Below are 13,758 nucleotides of genomic sequence, written 5' to 3'. Positions count from 1 at the left end.
ACTAAAGCTGCAGCTTGCACAAATCCCCCCCCCCCCCAGGTGACCTTAAGCCACTAATCCATTCTACGTGCAGCCCAGGGGCCACGGATGGCAGAGCTCGGCCAGAATGGGAGCATGCAGCTGTTCTCAGAAAAGGCAACTCGGAGCAGCCTGGGGTGCAGCAAGCTTTTCTTTGGGTCATCACGAGGCAGGTCACCTGAGTCGGCAGGCACACGGGGGCCACCAGGGAGCACTCACCTGTCCATTCTTCAGGCCCACTAGCAGCCCTTCCCTTCTGGGAGGGCCTCCGATCACCTTGATGTACCGGATTAGAGACTCCATCTGCCACTCCCGCTCCTTCACTCCATTGAAGGTCAGAGACTGCAGCCGCCTCTCCTAGGAAGCAAACCGGGCTCAGCATGGACCTTCCATAGAATGGGGCTCCCAGTCCCCCGCCACACACCCGCCCCCCCCCCTCCGTCTGGAGGCTCAGCCAGCCCTGGTTTATCTCCACCACCACCATCTTTAACCCTCACACAAGGCTTTCCGTCTTCAATGCAGACTCCAGAGCAGCAACAAGTGTACACCAGTGACCATGTCAGCCACACCCGTGACACGAGAGTGACCACACCAGAGCGTGCCAGTGACACCTGCCCTCTAACTTGTGCTGAAATCTCTACACCTCCACATTCACATTTCACACCCAAAGAATTCATTCTACTTCATCTCTTCCAATAAGTCTCAGTGAACCCAAATCTACCTCTTGAAGGCTTTTCTCAAAGTCTTTCCAAATGCCTGCCATTGTTTCTTAGAAATCTATGTTGAGAATTTTTTTTCCTTGATATAAATTTTTGATACATATGTTTATCAAAGCAAATTTATCTTCATTTGTGGGACTTTAAATTTAAGTCATTAACATACAACTAGTCCCAGTATGGCAACTTCAATGCACCGAGTCTGATTCGTGCAATGCCAGTCTGTAGGTCAATGGGGCCAAGTTGGATGAGAAGGGATGGGTTTCCTCTTGACTTTTAAGACCATGAGGTGGGGACCGTTCCGGGGGGGGGGGGGCAGGAAGCAGATCAGCCCAGCCCCCCTCAGGCTGCCACCCACCTGGCAGAGGATGATGTGGTCGGCACAAACCACCAGGAGGTTGCACTCAAACTTCCTGACCATCTTCTCCTTCACCCGGTAATGCATGTCTGACGAGTCATCTGAGTACAACTCATAGATGAGGATTTTCTCTGGCAGTTGGATAGCTAATCGATTTTTGTAGATGGCAATTTTCTTGACAAGCTCTTTGCATTTAATCCGAACTGTCAGAGGGGAAAAGAAAAAAAAAAAGCAGGCTCTAGCAAAAGGTTGTTAAGTAAGGTGGAAGGCAGAGAAATTAAAAGCCCTCATTTACTTAATGTTCCTGGCAATTAAAGTGAGATGCTCTTATTAAAAAAGATCTTTACAGAGTGTCTCATATAGACAATCAACTCCACTGGGCACTGGGGTCCAGAGTTGTATACAACGTAACAGTTTTTTAGCAGACCTGGGGATTGAACTCAGGGCCTTGCACTTGCTGGCCCAGTACATCTCTATGGTCCAAATCCTACCCTTGAGGGTGGAAAGTGCAATGCTGAGGGCTAAGTCTCTACTCCTCTGTCCAGCCTGATGGCTCACCTAAGGGATGGCCACACACCCCTGCTTGACAACTGGGGCTATATGTGGTTTCTGCCCTGAAAAAATGGGAGGCTCATGTGAGCTCCTATTATCCTAGCTATTCAGGAGGCTGAGATCTGGAGGATCAAAGTTCAAGACCAGAGAAGTCTGTGAGCTTCCATCTCCAAACTAACCCCAAAATAACAGTGGGGCTGGAGGAATAGCTCAGCCAAGCAAGCCAAACAAGCACAAGATGCTGAGTTCAAACTCCTGTACCACCTAGAAAAATAAGCCCACAGAGACACATTTCTTGCCCTCTCACGTGCTGTCACCCAGGCCCGCCCCGACCTTTCTGCTCGGTGATCAGGTGCTGCACAATGACGTCGGTCATGCTGTCCCTGTAGGCGTAACGGTCCTTGTAGAGCCCATGGACTGTGCTGAAGACCAGCTGGTACAAGACAATGGTGCCATCCTGGCAGCCTATGGCCTGCAGGGAAGAGGGCTGTCGGTCACCCCCAGCTTTGAGGAGACATGGTCTGCCCTCCCACCCATCTGCAACAAGTGCCAGAGCCGGGACTGGCTGGCTCCCGCCTCTTCTGGGAAAGTCCCAACAGAGCGAGTCCTCCTCACCACATAGTTGGAGTCAGGCTTCACTTTACACGTCCACACCCAGGAGCTCTGCTCCCCGATCGTCCCAAGCCGTACTCCATCCTTGGTGAAAAGGGACACTTGTTTGTCTGACCCCCCCATCAAAATGTATTCTCCCTTTGTGAAATAGCTGATGCAGCAGGGGTCAAAGTTCAGTGGCCGATCCTTCCCAATCTGAGGAAAGAGAACACACACACCAGAGAAAGATCACTGGCGAAGGATAAGTCATTCCCCATGATGAGATCTCCCTACAGACTCAACAGGAGATGGTGAGAAGGTGGGAAGAGCCAGCTGGGCTCCTCCTGGGATGTACCGCATCGACACCGGCCTCGCTGCCTCTCCTCACCTACTCTTTCCCCTCCCTATGGCCAAACGTGCGACTCCCTCTAGCCATCAGTATCCGGAGTGGGCCTTCGCTCCTGGGTGGACCTGGAGGCCAGGAACGACCTTTCTCCTCCAGGCCTCCTCCTCCACCATCCCTGCCAGCGGCTGCTGCAGCTTCTTTCCTTCTCTCATCTGCTTTTGTTTTTAGGTATTTCACAAAGCTGAGTTTATTCTGTTTAAAACACCCTCCTTTATTCATTATTCAATTTATTAAGGAAATAACTCTAGAAAGGCTTTTCCCTACTTTTTTTTTTTTTGGTCCGGTCGTGGGGCCTGAACTCTGGGCCTGGGCGCTGTCCCTCAGCTCTTCAGCTCAAGGCTAGTGCTCTACCACTTGAGCCACAGTGCCACTTCCGGCTTTTTTCTTTTTGCTTATGTGGTGCTAAGGAATTGAACCCAGGGCCTCAGGCATGCAAGGCAAGCACTCTACCACTGAACCATCTTCCCAGCCCATCCCTACTTTTTTTTAGTACAATTTACAAATATTTTCCTTTTTAACATGAAGGTGGCTCTATTTAATGAATACAATGCTGTGCAGATTAAAAAGTGAGCTCCAGTTTCAGCTTAACTCCCTTCAACTAATTTAAACCACCATTATAAGTTTAATATGTTCGCTTTCCTTTCCTTTTTAGGAATTTCAACTGCCTAGCAACCAAAAGTTCTCCTAGTCCTTAATAAAGCTCAAACCAATAGCTTGGTGTGGTGGTGCATGCTGTCATCCTAGCTTTGTGGGAAGCTGAGATCAGACGATCACAGTTCCCGGTCAGCTGGGACAGAAAAGTCCAGGAGACTCCATCTCAATGGAAGAAGCCAGGCACGGTGGTGCATGCCTGTCATCCTATCTACATTAGGAAACTTAAAACAGGTAGACTGCCATCCAAGCTCATGTCCAGCACGAAGCAAGACCCTATCTCAAAAGTAACCAGTATGATGCTGGGTGCCAGTGGCTCATGCCTGTAATCCTACCTACTCGGGAGGCTCAGGCTGGGAGAACTGGGGTTGGAAGCTAGCTCAAGCAGAAAGGTTCTCAAGATCCCTTTTCAACCAAGAACTGGACATGGTGGCATGTACCATTGTCCTAACTATAGCAGGCTGACTGTGCCCAGACAGGAAGATCCTACTTCAAAATAGCTAGCCCGGGGCTGGGAAGGTGGCTCAGAGATGGAGCGCTTGCCTTGCATGCATGAGGCCCTGGGTTCAATTCCTCAGCACCACATAAGCAGATAAAGCCAGAAGTGGCGCTGTGGCTCAAGTGGTAGAGCGCTCGTCTTGAGCTGAAGAGCCCAGGCCGAGAGTTCAGGACCCACAACCGACAAAAAAAAAAAAAAACTAGCAAAAAAAGTGCTGGAGGCACAACTCAGTGGTAAGAGCACCTGCCTAGCAAGCACAAGACCCTGAGTTCAAACCTCAGTACAACCAAAAAGAAATAACCAGCACAAAAAAGGGCAGAGGTGTGTCTCAACACTAAAGTGCCTGCCTAGCAAGAATGTATAGGGTTCAAATCCTCGTATTGACAAAAAACTAAATAAGGATGCTGGGAAATCAGCCGTGGAAAACTGAGTAGCTCTTCATTATCAACTATACGGTCTTTTTTTCACTCAAATACTAAAGAAGGAATGGTGCAGCTGCCGACGTCATAGGCCTCACACAGCAGGGCTGTGTACATCGACGCTGCACTCTGCTGGGCCAGGGCCAGACCGAGGTGGTGCTCACATGTTAGAGGGATGAATGGCAGCGCAGGGAGGACAGGGGCTGTGACGGCACAGGACAGCACTGCGCGCTGTAAGCAAAAGCTAACACTGGCGCTCCAAGGGGCAAAGGGCACAAGTGTACCTGAGCTTAATTTTTGTGTGTGTGCGTGTTGGTCACGGGGCTTGAACTCAGGAACTGAGTGCCGTCCTGAGTTTTGTTTTTTCTTTTCAAGGCTAGCACTCTTGAGAACAGCTCAAGTGGCATTTGCTGGTTCATTGGAGACAAGAGTCTGACGGACTTTCCTGTGCAGGCTGGCTTCAAACTGCGATCCTCAGATCTCAGCCTTCTGAGGAGCTGGAATTACAGGCGTGAACCACTGGCGCCCAGCTCTTCCTGGTTTTCAACAGCGGTACATACCTGTTTCCCACTCAGCTGGTAGAAGGAAAGTTTCTGTCCCCAGTCAGCCACAGCCAGGATGTCATTGTGTTCCTCTCTAATCAACAGAAGACAAAAGAGGTTACGGGGGCCACGGCCTGCTGAGGAGTGCAACACTAACAGTTTAACAAACAGGAAAAGAAAGCTCTGGCCAGGCTGTCGAGGAGCCAAATGTACAGGCGAGGGCGACCTGTCCATCAGCCGCTGCACCCACTGCCGTCCTGAGCTGCAGGACACACGCTGCTGCCCGGGGAGCCCTCACCTCTGCTTCCCGGGGGTTGAGGAGGGCCGAGGGCAGATGGAGAGTGTGTCTCCCGTGCTGTGAAACGTGGGGGCGTAGGAGGGACTCCGCTCATGATGAGAAGGTGTGAACTATCTGGGTTTTGTTCTTGTTTTTCCTGTTGTTTTTTGATTTGGGGGTTCTTGGGGGGGGGACATTGAGATAGTCTATGTGTCCCAAGGTGGCCCAGAACTCACAACCCTCCTATCTCAGTATTCCAAGTGCTGAGATTAATAGGAGGGGCCACGATGCCCAGCACCAATCTGTTTATTTAATAGAGGAAAAATGGTCATCCATGGAGAGCGAGAATGAGCACTAAGGTCAGGTGTCTTCCAGCTGGGGACTGCTGCACGGGGAAAATGGTCTGACCGCATCCCATTGACAGGGCGACAGGACCAGGACCCAGAGACAGCCTTTGGCAAAGCTGTGGGCCTCAGTTCACCCAAGATTGCCTGGTCCTGAGTGATTCCAGCTTTGCAGGGCCCAGGGCCTGCCAGGCATGACTGGTGCTGTTTGGTTCAGAAACCCGGCTGGGAGTGACGGGAGGAAAGTGTCACAGGCCCCAATTCAGAACTAAGGGGAAAAAGAAGGGTTGAGAGGGAGGTGAGCAGGGGCCAGGAGGTGAACGTAGTAATGAAGTTCAAACACACTGCAAAAGCCCAGCCCTCATCAGGTGTTAGTGGCTCAGGCCTCTGATCCCAGCTACTCAGGAGACAGATGAGGATCATAGTTCAAAGCCAGCCTGGGCAGGAAGGTCTGTGAGACTCTGATCTCCAGTGAACCAGCCAAAAGCCAAAAGTGAAGCTGTGGCTGAAGTGGTAGAATGCAGCCTTCAACAAAAAAGGCTCAGGGATTGAATCCAGGCCCTAAGTTCAAGCCTCAAGACTGGCAGAAAATAAGAGAAAAGAAAAGAACAAAAAGAAAAGAAAAGAAAAAAGAAAAAGCCTAGTGCTCAGTGAACATTCTTGGGGAGGCGCAGCCGGCGCGGGCTGGTGGCGCTCAGCCCCCTCCGTCCCTAGCAATGAGGCTCTTTATCCAAACACACATGTAGAACAATGAAAGGTGAAGCCCACCCTTCCTCCTCCCTTTGCGCCCAGGTCCCTCCCCGTGACACTGGGCTTCTTGGAGGCATCCGAGCCTCAGGCCCCATGGGTGCAGTACGTGGTCAGCTGTCCCACCGGCCCGCCAGGCCATCCTAATGGACCGTGTGCTGAAGACTGGGGCAAGGCAGGGGCTTCCCCTCTGCCATGTGTCCCTGCCTTGGCGAGGAATGCCGAGGGAGGGGGAAGGAACGGGCCAGGGACTTGGGCAGTGTTAAGGACGGACACCCAGGTAGTGATACAAGACAGATGCAAGAAGTTATGTCTTTGGAAGAATTTCTAATGTTACTGGGAGGAGCTTGCTCGCTGTTATGGTTTAGATGACTGTAGATGTGCGCTGAGCTTGAGAACACAGATGCCTATGGGGGCTCTAGGGATGGGGTTTCACAGAGCAGCTGGGCCTTCTTCTCTGTCCTTTGCAACATTTCCAGGTCCTGGGGTGCCCTCGGTATGTATGCATGCTGGGGCCCTGCTCTGCCGGCCCCGGCGGGCTGCACAGGCCGGGGCCCTTCCAAGGAATTCCTTGCTCCTTGGGACACACTCACGAGTTGTCGTCCCTGGGACTGTCGTCTTCTTCCTCCGGCTCTTCCTCCTCTGCCTCACTACCCTGACTACTGTACTCTGCTGACTTCAGAGTGGAAGGGATTTCCTGAAAATAGCTGTTGACAATGACATCCTCAGCATCCTCCGTCTCTCTGCTCATCCAGAAATTCTCCCATCGGCTGCAGATAGTAAGTGGTGGTTCACAATCACATTGCCTACAACCTCTCTAGCACTATCATTTCAAACCCTGTCAAGGAGCCCCTGAACCCTGCCCGGAAGAGGACAGCCACCAGGTACACTGGGCATCCTGCTTCTCATGAATTAAAGATGGTGGCCCGAAGCCACACAGTCATCTGTGGCCACAAAATCAAACAGCAGGAACTCTGGGGTAGGCTAATAGCCTCCGGCAGCATTAGGTACGCATGATCCAACCTGGGCTGACAGAATTAGCCAGGAAGAAGCATAATGACCTGGTGTGGGAAAGGCAGCGGAATTAAATGGCCTCCTAAATCAAGTGGGCGCCCACCTGTAAAATGACACTGGGTTGGTAAACAAGTCCTTTCATTTACCTTCAGAGGACTCTGTGGGGGATAGAAAAGGTTTAATAATATTATGGGATTACACAAAGAGCCTGTAAGGTATTAATTCACCCTCAGAGTCACATGGGCATAGACGGCAAGAGTGTATGAGGTTTGAGCTGCCATGCTGGGCTTTAGAGATCCTTGTAAACTTAATTTTGACTTTTTTGGGCATGGGCAACAATGACGGCTCACTGAGGAGCAATTTATTAACAGGTGAGCACACACTTTGCCCAAATTTGCAGGGAACAGCTGAAAAAAAAATCTCAGCAACAATAAAAAAAAATGGTCCTACATTATACACACATGCGAGTACGCGTGCGCACACACACACACACACACACACACACACACATACACACACGCCACTCATGTATGCATTCACACGCACAACACTCACACATCCTCTTGTCTGGCCTACATAGCTCATCTGCTTAGCTAAATCTCTGGGATCTGTGCCAAAAACTCAAGATAGCTCTTTAAAAAATGATTTCAATGCAACAGATTCCAAAGAGACTGGTCAAGTGGAGGGAGAAGACTTTCAAACTACTGAGCCCCCAGGAAGAGTTTAGGAAGAAAGAACTCAGGCTGCCGAGCGTGCGCCGACCCCGTACCTGGACGGGCTCCAGCAGATGGACCACACGGGGGAGTAGACGCCCCCCGGCCGCTCGATCTTCACTTTCTCCTCACCGTTTTTGTTCCGTATGCTGATGACGCCGTTGAACAGCCCCAGAGCCAGGTACTGGCCATCATTTGTCCAGCTGGACACACGCCCAACAGAGGCGGGGAGGAGGGAGACATGGAAGGAAAAGCCAGTGAGACCAACACTCTGGTTTGGAGTACCACGTGTGCCACAGCGTGGTGAGGGCTGTGGCACCATCGCTCCTGCTGCTCAGACAGCCACGCTGCAAGCCCGCCTCTTTCTAGCATCAGCAGCGAGGTGCAAAGGACAAGGCCAGCCTCATGTTTCCAGACCCTCTGCTCAATACAGCTGCATGGTGAGGAGTCTGTGGCCAGCTACCTGAGGGAAGGCAACTTGGAGTCTGACTCATTGATCAAAGGCCTGGCTCTTTCTTTCCCATCAGACAGACAAAAAGAAAAAAGGAACAGCAGCCCCCTCTGCTGTGTGGAACGAGCACACGGTGCAGACCCCCTCTGCCTCTGCTGTGCGGAATGAGCGCACAGTGATGGGCCTGTTCAGAAGAGGAAGGAGCCAAAGCCTGACCTCGCAGCGGCCCGTAACTTACCTGCAGCAGGTGATCTTGCTGTTGGCTTTGTGCTTGGAGACAGACTTCTGTTCCGGAGACCACAGCCCTTCAATACAAGGTAAAAGATTGACAGTTGGAATACTACTCAACAACGAGAGGAATGGAGCATTGACACATACAACAACCTGGGGGGCCTCCAGAGTTTTATGCTGAGTGAAAAAAAAAGCCCATCTCCGAAGGCCGCATGCTCGCGACTCCATTCATAGAACATTCCAGATGCCACGATGGCAGCAGAGGACAGGTTCCTGGGCACCAGGGCTGGAGTAACGGGGGCTTGGGAGGGGGAGTGTGATGGTGAGAGGCGTCTGTGGGGTGACAGGATAGTTCTGTACGGCAGCAGTGGCAGCCACGTGCGACACAAGCGACAGAACCGCACGCACACACAGGGCCAGCCAGCGTCCTGGTTTAGGTACCGCACGACAGTTATACAGGCAGCGTCTCCTGGAGGAGGTGGGTAAAGGACACACGAGGCTGCCGCTTACTGGGAACCTGTAAGTATTTCCTCAGAGAAAGAAGGAAGACCGATGACGTTCTAGCCAGCTTTAGGATTCACGTCTCAAAGAAATATCCACCTGGACTCCTCCTGAGGAGGGCACAGCCACCAAGAGTCCATCACGCGTTTAAAGTCACGCCGGGCCTCCGCTACAGCACACGCCCAGTCCATGGAGGCTCGCGCCAGCCACTCCCCACTTGTGGCACAGTGGGCCCAGCCACAGGTGCATGACCAGACGCCACAAACAAACTCTCCTCTCTGCCTGGGCTGCGGAGCGCGCTCAAGCAGGGAAGTCTGGCGCACAAACGGAGTTCTACAGCCAGGTGCGAGGTCAGTGTGCTCCCTGGGCTCTCACCTCCTCACACTTCCAACCACACGCACGTCCTCTGAGCTCCGCGACGCCTGCCCTGAGCTCCAGCTGCAAGGCAGCCTCCCTATCTGCGTCCCCAAGCCATGCTTCCCAGAGCGGGGCTGGATGCAATCACCTAGCCTGGGTCTAAGCCTGGTGTCCTTGCTTGTCAGCTGTGAGAGTTTTAGTGATTCTTGAGCCCCCTTGTCAGTAGGGTGGGAATGAGCAGAACACCTCAGGAGCTGGCACAGAGATCAACTAGGAATTCATTTTCAAACCCTTACACAGTGCCTAGCGCACTGCTAGAAGCCCTGGCCCCAATGTTTTCACATATTCTACCTGCCCCCAACACCTCTAGCTGGAGGCGGGAGACATGCATCTCCCCCAAGTAAACTCAAAAACGAGGGCCTCACAGGGAGAAAACCGCTTAACGTCTTAAAAAAGCGACAGGCTCTTCCTAATTTAATGGCACAATGTGTTCTTGCTTAAATTCTTCCTTTTGGAAGCCTATACTCTACAGTGAGGAAGCTGAAATACTCACCCCGCACCCATGCCCAGTCTCTTGGTCCCACTGTCTCAGTGAAGGAGACACAACACACAGAGCTAGAAACCGGAATTGACTTTTTTGTTTTGGTTGGTGCTGCTGGGATTTGAATTTATTGAGTTTGTGAGGCAGGCATTATACCAGATGAGCCACCCTCCCCCCTCCGCCCCACCCTCCGCCTTTTCTGATTTGTTTTACTAACAGGAGCTTGCATTTATACCCAGGTCAGCCTAGACTTCCAGCTTCCTTTTTACACTTTTCTCATAGGTAGTAGGCGCACAGTAGGACACCTGGCTTTTCGACTGGGGGTGGAGGTCCTCACTAATTTGCCCAGACTGAGTAGCTGGGATTATAGGCATGAGCTATTGCATCTGGCCCAGAGTCAACTTTTTGTTGTTGTTATTGTTTAATGCTGCTCCTGGGGCTTAACTCGGGGTGATGAGCTCTAGTTCCATTGTTCCGCTCATGGCTGGCTATCTACCACTTGAACTATGCCTCCAGTCCAGTGTTTTGCTGGTTAATCACAGATAGAATCTTGTAGACTTTTCTGCCTGCACTGGCTTTGAATCTCGATTCTCAGATCTGAGCTTTCTGAGTAGCTAGGGTCACAGGCGTGAGTCACCAGTGTGGGGCAGAATCACCCTTCAATAGAGAGCGTCTACAAGCCTGCCTCCCTCCCTCCGTACACACGTCCCTGTCACCTCCTCTGAGCGGTGCCACAGTAGCCCATGTGATGCCAGGCGTGGCTGAGGCCGGCAGCCCTCGGGGAGCACAGCTACCGCCACCGGGACAGCCATCGCGACACTGCACCCGAAGCAGAGCTGAAACGGTGAATGGCGGTGAATACAACGTGGGCACGCTGACCTGTCCCTTGCTGGGTGGGTAGGGGCGTGCCCGTGGCACACCCCTGCCCTCCTACCGGCTCGCCATTTCCATCTGGCCCTCCTGTCAGCTCGTGTCTTGCCAAGTTCAAGGGCAGCATAATGCAGAGCATGGGCTCTCCGGCAAGTAAGGAGAAACTAAGGCCGCCCCTCAGACATGGGTGAGGGGGAACGAACTCTCAGGACAAGACATTGAGTCTCGAAGGGGTTTCCGCACGTGGGGCCCAGTATTTTGGTTACTGAGGATAGGACGTTTGGGAATGAGAACATACCGAAGTCACTGGAGGAACAAGACGCCAGCTGGTGAGTGACGGGGTTGTAGGAGACACACTGGATAGACTCGTTGTGCCTGCAAGGTAAGCAGCATGGGTCATTAGATGCAGACCACTGACGTCTCCGTCTCTGTGGCTTCTGCTGGAGATCTAACTCACTGCGCAGCCCTCTGCCAGTGAACAACAGAAAGCAGCGCTGTCCCTCTGTGGTCGCCACGCTGCACCGCCGATTTGAGTGCTGATACGCTAAAGAAAGAAAGGCTCCGGCCTGTGCCAGCTGCAGAGTAGGTGCTTGGGTTGTGGCTACTGCTGTTTCATGGCAGCCTAGTAATGCAGGATGGAGGCCAGCGAGCACGTGGAGGCCAAGATCTGGAAAGGCGAATCCTAAGACGGCAATCAAAGCTAAGGGGTCCTACGCCATCATCGCATGCCAGCCTAATTCCTCCTGTACTTTTGTGTAACACTGTACTTCTTCCCTCCCTCCCTCATTTCAAAATGGCTTCTTGAGCTGGGTACCAGTGGCTCATGCCTATAATCTTAGCTACTAGAGGCTGAGATCTGAGCATTGCAGTTTGAAGCTAGCATGACAGGAAAGTCTGTGAAACTCTTATCTCCAACTAACCAGAAAAGCTCAAGTGGAGCTCAAGTGATAGAACGCCAGTCTTGAGCCAAAAAAAAAAGTTCAGGGACAGAACCCAGGCCTTGAGTTTGAGTCCTCAGGCTGGCATAAATAATTGCTTATTGATTTGCACACCCGTGCTCAGAGCAGTATCAGCCCCCACGGCCAAGTGGTGGAATTAACCCACCTGTCCATCAAATGATGACAGTCAAGCAAAATGTGGCATCTGATACAATGGAATCACGAGGAAGCACAATACAGCACAACGTGGATGAACCATGCTGGGTGAAATGACGCAGTCTCAGGAGGATAAACACTGTGTGCTTCCACTTACACGAGGTGGCTAGGATATCAAGTTCATAGGGAAAGAAGGCAGAACGGTGGGTAGCGAAGACTGAGGGAGGGGCAGGAGGGGATTATTAGGTGTAGAGTTAAAGTTCTACAAGAAAAGAGTTCATAGCCAGGCGCCAGTGGCTCACGCCTGTAAGCCTAGCTACTCAGGAAGTTGAGATCTGAGGATCTCGGTTCAAAGCCAGCCCAGGAATCTGTGACTCTTATCTCCAATACACCACCAGAAAACCATAAGTGGCGCTGTGGCTCAAGTGGTAGGGCACCTGCCTTGGGTTGAAGAGCTGAGGGTCAGTGCCCAGGCCCAGAGTTCGAGTCCCACAAAAAACAGTTCTGCTAGGCCAGGTCGCTCAGGGCTGTCATCCTACCTACTTTGTCGTGAAGTTGCGTTGGATCACACTTAGAGGTCAGCCCAGGCAAAAGTTCAAAAGATTCCTTCTCAACCAATAGCTAGGCTCAGTGGCACACACCTACCATCCCAGCTACGGCGCGAGTATAAAATTGGAATATCACAGTCCAGGCCAGTCAGGCGGTGGGAGACTCTATCTAAAAAATAACCAGAGTCCAAAGGGCTGGATGTATAGCTTGGGCAGCAGAGAATCTACCGAGCAAGGGGAGAAGCCCTTGAGTTCAAATATATACATATACAAACAGGTCTGGGGATTTTCATTTCCAAAATTTAGATTGTAGAACAATGCGAATGTACTTACTCTATTGAACCTAAAATATGGGTAGGGTGGTACATTTTACATTTTGTGTGGGGGTTTTTTGTTTGTTTTTGGTTTTGGTTTTTTTTTTTGTTGTTCAAATGAAATGGCCTGTTGAATTCTTACTGTGGACCAGGCATGGTGTTAGGTGCCAGTAACACAAGAATTACCAAAATAGCATCTGCCCTTCAGGAGCTTTTGGGAGCTTTATTGATCAATCTCCAACATATAGGTGACATCCAACCATAAAAGATGCCACCGTGGGGAAGCACCGAGTCTGGGGGGACAGAGACACCTGCAGCCGAGAGAGGCGGACTGGCGCAGCAGCAATGGAGAATGCCAGCGAGCCCATGGGGAGAGGAGGCCTGGCACCTGCCCAGGTCCTCACTTTGACACCAGCTGGGTGCAAGGTTACGCCCTGACACAGAGACTCTGGAGGAAGACGGTTGGGGAGGAGGTGGAATGTGTGGCGGCAGAGGAACTGAAATGCATTCCATGAAAACGCCCAGCCCAGGGCTAGCAGGCCAGCAAGTGCTTGGCAGAAGCAGCCCTCCCCCTTCCCATGTGAAGTTCATTTTGGAAAAAAACATTATTTCCTTACATCTTTTCTTTTTTTTTTTTTTTTTTTTTTGGTCGGTCGTAGGGCTTGAACTCTGGGCCTGGGTGCAGTCCCTCAGCTCTTCAGCTCAAGGCAAGTGCCCTACTACCACTTGGGCCACAGCGCCACTTCCAGTTCTGGTGGTTTATTGGAGATAGAGTCTCATGGACTTCCCTTCCCAGGCTGGCTTTGAACTGCAATCCTCAGATCTCAGCCTCCTGAGTAGCTAGGATTACAGGCATGAGCCACCAGCGCCCAGCCCTCACATCTTTTCTAAGGAGCAATGGGTACAATTGTGGTGCATGCCTTCAATCTCAATTCTTAAAAGGCTGAGACAGGAGGATCTCAAGCTCCAGGCAAGCCTGGGATATATAGTTAGATTTTGTCTCA

General features: G+C 51.6%; 1 protein-coding gene across 4 annotated transcripts in view; it reads right to left on the bottom strand.

Annotated features, from left to right (window-relative positions):
* Ift122 (intraflagellar transport 122) overlaps window positions 1-13,758 on the bottom strand; it is a 56,970-nt gene that overhangs the window by 31,382 nt on the left and 11,830 nt on the right. For 3 of the 4 annotated variants that reach the window (XM_042680122.1, XM_042680124.1, XM_042680123.1), the window contains exons 5-12: window positions 11,097-11,173; window positions 8,537-8,603; window positions 7,904-8,050; window positions 4,771-4,846; window positions 2,260-2,451; window positions 1,978-2,116; window positions 1,093-1,295; window positions 238-375 (exon numbers count right to left, since the gene is read on the bottom strand). In XM_042680122.1, the coding sequence (XP_042536056.1) occupies window positions 238-375; window positions 1,093-1,295; window positions 1,978-2,116; window positions 2,260-2,451; window positions 4,771-4,846; window positions 7,904-8,050; window positions 8,537-8,603; window positions 11,097-11,173 (1,039 nt within the window). Of the gene's footprint in view, window positions 1-237; window positions 376-1,092; window positions 1,296-1,977; window positions 2,117-2,259; window positions 2,452-4,770; window positions 4,847-6,713; window positions 6,891-7,903; window positions 8,051-8,536; window positions 8,604-11,096; window positions 11,174-13,758 lie in introns of all 4 variants that reach the window. The other variant, XM_042680125.1, reaches the window with a different exon arrangement.

Source organism: Dipodomys spectabilis, unplaced genomic scaffold (assembly GCF_019054845.1).
Source record: "Dipodomys spectabilis isolate Male_0828 unplaced genomic scaffold, ASM1905484v1 ptg000054l, whole genome shotgun sequence".
Classification (NCBI taxonomy): domain Eukaryota; kingdom Metazoa; phylum Chordata; class Mammalia; order Rodentia; family Heteromyidae; genus Dipodomys; species Dipodomys spectabilis.
Note: the sequence above shows the minus strand (reverse complement) of the source record. Positions and strands in the feature narration are given on the sequence as shown.